We start from the raw sequence: 3,933 nt of genomic DNA on the forward strand, positions 1-3,933 counted from the left end.
GTTCTCAAACATGACGTGTCACATAACCCCGAATACAAAAGCATTAGGCTGCCCACGCTTCTGAACCCTCCACTGTACACAGAACACACTACAATCCTGAGAGTTTTGAAATAACAATTCCCCTGTTGAAGTGAAACCAAAGCCACATGTTTGTTGTTTTTCTTCTCCACCAATCAGAGGCGAGGATGGCTGTTTCCTGTACGGGGTTTTTAACGGCTATGACGGCAGCAGAGTGGCCAGTTTTGCCTCCCAGTGTCTGACAGCTGAGCTACTGCTGGGACAGCTCAACTCCAGTCACACAGACAACGACGTCCGCAGGATTCTCACGCAGGTCTGCCTGTGGCTGTATTACATATAGAATGATTACAAACCAAGTAGTATGATGTGTTTATATTCTAGTTAGAGTGAAAAATAGACTTTTACCCAAATCACTTAAAATTCTCACTTCTAAAGTGCATAAAATGAGAAACACACAACATGATCTGATATCTATTACTCAGACCCAAAAGGCAAATGAGACGAGACATCTGTTTTAATAAGGCAGTAACAGTATACATTTTCAAAAAGTTCCCCCTGTAAGGCATTCATTCGTACATACAAAAAGAGATAGAAATAGTTGTGTGATAAAGGAAAAAAGAGCTTTACAGAAAGAAGTTGAACCCCTCCTTTAGGGATGGGAATCGAGAACCGGTGCCAAATTGTACAATCCGTTGGAATCGTATGTCTCAGAGTTTATTCATTCCTTTTATCAGTAACAGCATGTGTTTCTGACCGTGGCAAAACAATGACGTCAAACTGGCTGTTGGAAACGTGCAACAACAAGATACAGTCCAAAGTGTAGCCTCATTTCACAAAGAAACTCAAACAACTATGACTAATTCTACTATGTTCAGACTCAGAGATAATAAAACGGTTGCGTTGATGCTGAAAACCTGTTATGGCCTACTTTATTCCACACAGAAAACTGATCGGCAATCAAAAAGGAAATTGAAAAAAAGAATTGGACTGATAAGCACAATCAGTAATGGTATTAGTACAAATCTTACACATTCCCATCCCTAAGCTGCTTACTTTCTCACCTCTGCAAACCTAGACTATCTCTGTGTGAAGTTGGCACAAATGTTGCATTGTCGGTTTCGGAAAACTGCAGAAGTTGGAAGGCAGTGAGCTGTTTCAAAGTAAATCACATTTTAGTCAGACTCGTTTGTGGTTGTTGGATGCAAAACAGCATTCCATTGACAAGCTAACCTGATACTTACTGTTGTTCACATGCATTTCTACAACATTTCTACAGATTATGCTTTGCATTGATGTACTGTACAATCTGACCTGTATAGTTTTAGCATTGTGTCATCCAGATCCATGTTTTTGTCGTCGCAGGCCTTCGATGTGGTGGAGAAGAGCTACTTTGAGACGATAGATGATGCTCTGGCTGAGAAAGCCAACCTGTCCAACTACCTCCCACCACACAATGAGGTACACACACACACACACACACACACACATTCGCGCTCTGCAAACCATATTGACAGATTAAGCTGAAAATTGAAGAGAGGAGTTCTCTGTTGGTTTCCATAGCAACCGCCGATTTGGGTATTAGTGTGAGCTAATGCCCAGCCATTGGAGAATGAGCTTGTTATGTTCTAATTGGGCTCATCGGCCTGTTTCATTAGATAAGCCGGTCTCACTTTTCCTTCTCTGGATCCGGCTCTGCCCGCTCTTCTGCCTCCGCTTCTCCCCCCCTTCATCTTTTTGTCCTCGTCCCATATCTCCTCTTCTTTCAATCTCTGCTTTTCCCTACTTCACACAGTGTTATGTTCAGTTCTGACGTTGTAGGTGTTCTTGTAAGAGGATGTTAGTCACGTTTTGTTGCTCGAGTTGGTTAATTAAGAATATCAAGTCGCAATCTGCTTTCCTCCGTTCTCACACGTGTGTTGATCTCCTTCACGGTCACTATCTCCTGTGTTCTCACTCATCTCTTATCCCTTTTCATCTCACCTCCTACCTGTTTTCTTTTATTCCTCCTCCACCACTCCGCCCTCTTGCTTCCACTCGCCTTTCATCTCGTCTCATGTCTCTTGGTCAATACTATTTTATTTCTCACCTCCTTTTTTTTATCATTTGTCTCATTTCATCATTTATCATTGTCTTTTTTCCTTCAATCTGCCTACTCCTTCTGATTATTTCCTCTTTTCCTTTTTCTCCTCTCTCCCTCCTCCCTCCTCCCACACTTTCTTTCACTACTCCCCCTTCCTCCTCTCTTTCTCTGTCTTCCTCGTCTCCTCCCGGCTGGTCAGAATGTGTCATTCCACCATTCCTCTCAGAGTCAGAAGGTGCAGGACCGTCTGAAAGAGCTGGAGCAGGAGGTGTCAGGAGGAGCTACGGCCGTGGTGGCGCTGATCCTCAACAACAAGCTCTACATCGCCAACGTTGGTATGGACACACACACGCACACACACACGTTTACACAGGACGGAGTTGTCTTGATAGCCAAAGTCTGACTCTGACTCATTAAAAATGTTTGACAGAAACACTGCGCTTTAGTTGAACCTAATTTTTCAGCTCTGTAGTAGTGCTGTAAAATGTGGTTCCCAGCACAGAGCAGACAAAAGTAGATGATGACTGAAGAAACTGCTTTACACCAGTAGATGTCAGGCTTAAACTGGTTTTGGTTAAGGCCTTTTCACTCTTTGAAAATCCCAGTCACAGACTCTTTAATTAGACTGATTGAGGGTAGATAGGGACTTTTATAAATTCATATAGGCCATTTCCACCTGCTTCAGGGAAGATATTTCATTCTAACGGGCACTGAAAAGATCCTGAAACTCCAAATCTTAGATTTAGATCTCAAAACAGAGGTCCTGCCACCCATTTTAGGCCAATAAAACCCTTTTATGAAGTCTTCTATCTCTCTCATGCTCCTTTTGCTTCTCTACTAAGCAGACACAGGTGCTATTTTTAGTAGCATGTATGCTATTGCTCGATGCACAGCATCAGCTACAGGCAGAGCATGTAAGGGCTGGATTTGGGTTGGGCATGTATGCCTGAGGCTTATTTCACATCCTGTTACTGAAGTATCCGTTCAGCCTTTTATCTTGTTTGCTCATTTTATTTCACAACTTTCTGTAGAAGGGTGAGGTCAGCAGCAGCTACAAAGCAGTACTCTATGCTGTGAGGGATTCAATGTCTTGCTCAAGGGCACTTCTGCTGGGTGGATGGCCAGTGATGGGGGGGGGGTGGTAATTTGGTGAGGTGATGTAAGTACTAGGCCCCTACTGTAGATTTAATAATAATAATACATTTTATTTATAAGTGCTTTTCTAAATACTCATTTACATTTTAGAAATACTTTGATATTATGAGGAAGAGACATTTGTAACTTTTAAGGATTGTCCCATAGTGATGGGTCACCATGCTCAACCTTGTTAAACTAAACAATTCATACACAGTAAAAGGTGTTTAAATCACTTATTATAGAGCCAATAATAAGTAACCAGAGACCAAAGGTTACAGTGTTACAAAATATTCAGCTAAATATTTTTGTGGTCATGTGCTCTTACTCACACAAATCCACACATATAGATGCAGATCAACCAAAAGAAGGGTCGCAAAATGATTCCACATAACAATCTAGATTATTTTGATAAAGATTACTAAAAGTTTTGAAAAACCTTTACCAAAATCAGTAGGTCTCACATAGATGATGGAAGAAATGAAATGCTCCAACGGCAAACGTGTTTTAAAACTGTCCAGAAGGTTTATTTCTACAGAGAACCAGAAAATGGCTCCCACAAGTTGTTTTATGTGGGCTTCAGACAGATGTTGAAATCAAATTGAATCTCTTTATTCAAAACATACCTACAATGTTGGTCATTGTTTTTGAGCCACTGGTGCCAAATCAAGCTCCTACAGACAACAGCTGCAGGGGCATTA

At 41.5% G+C, this 3,933-nt stretch overlaps 1 protein-coding gene across 3 annotated transcripts in view; it reads left to right on the plus strand.

Annotated features, from left to right (window-relative positions):
- The window catches only part of tab1 (TGF-beta activated kinase 1/MAP3K7 binding protein 1), a 14,514-nt gene that overhangs the window by 1,906 nt on the left and 8,675 nt on the right, over window positions 1-3,933 (plus strand). For 2 of the 3 annotated variants that reach the window (XM_035660576.1, XM_035660577.1), the window contains exons 3-5: window positions 178-331; window positions 1,381-1,476; window positions 2,298-2,433. In XM_035660576.1, coding sequence (XP_035516469.1) covers window positions 178-331; window positions 1,381-1,476; window positions 2,298-2,433 — 386 coding nt within the window. The remainder of the gene's footprint in view (window positions 1-177; window positions 332-1,380; window positions 1,477-2,297; window positions 2,434-3,933) is intronic. The other variant, XM_035660578.1, reaches the window with a different exon arrangement.

The sequence above is a fragment of the Morone saxatilis genome, unplaced genomic scaffold, assembly GCF_004916995.1.
Source record: "Morone saxatilis isolate NCDOM2014 unplaced genomic scaffold, NCSU_SB_2.0 Contig17, whole genome shotgun sequence".
Classification (NCBI taxonomy): Eukaryota; Metazoa; Chordata; class Actinopteri; family Moronidae; genus Morone; species Morone saxatilis.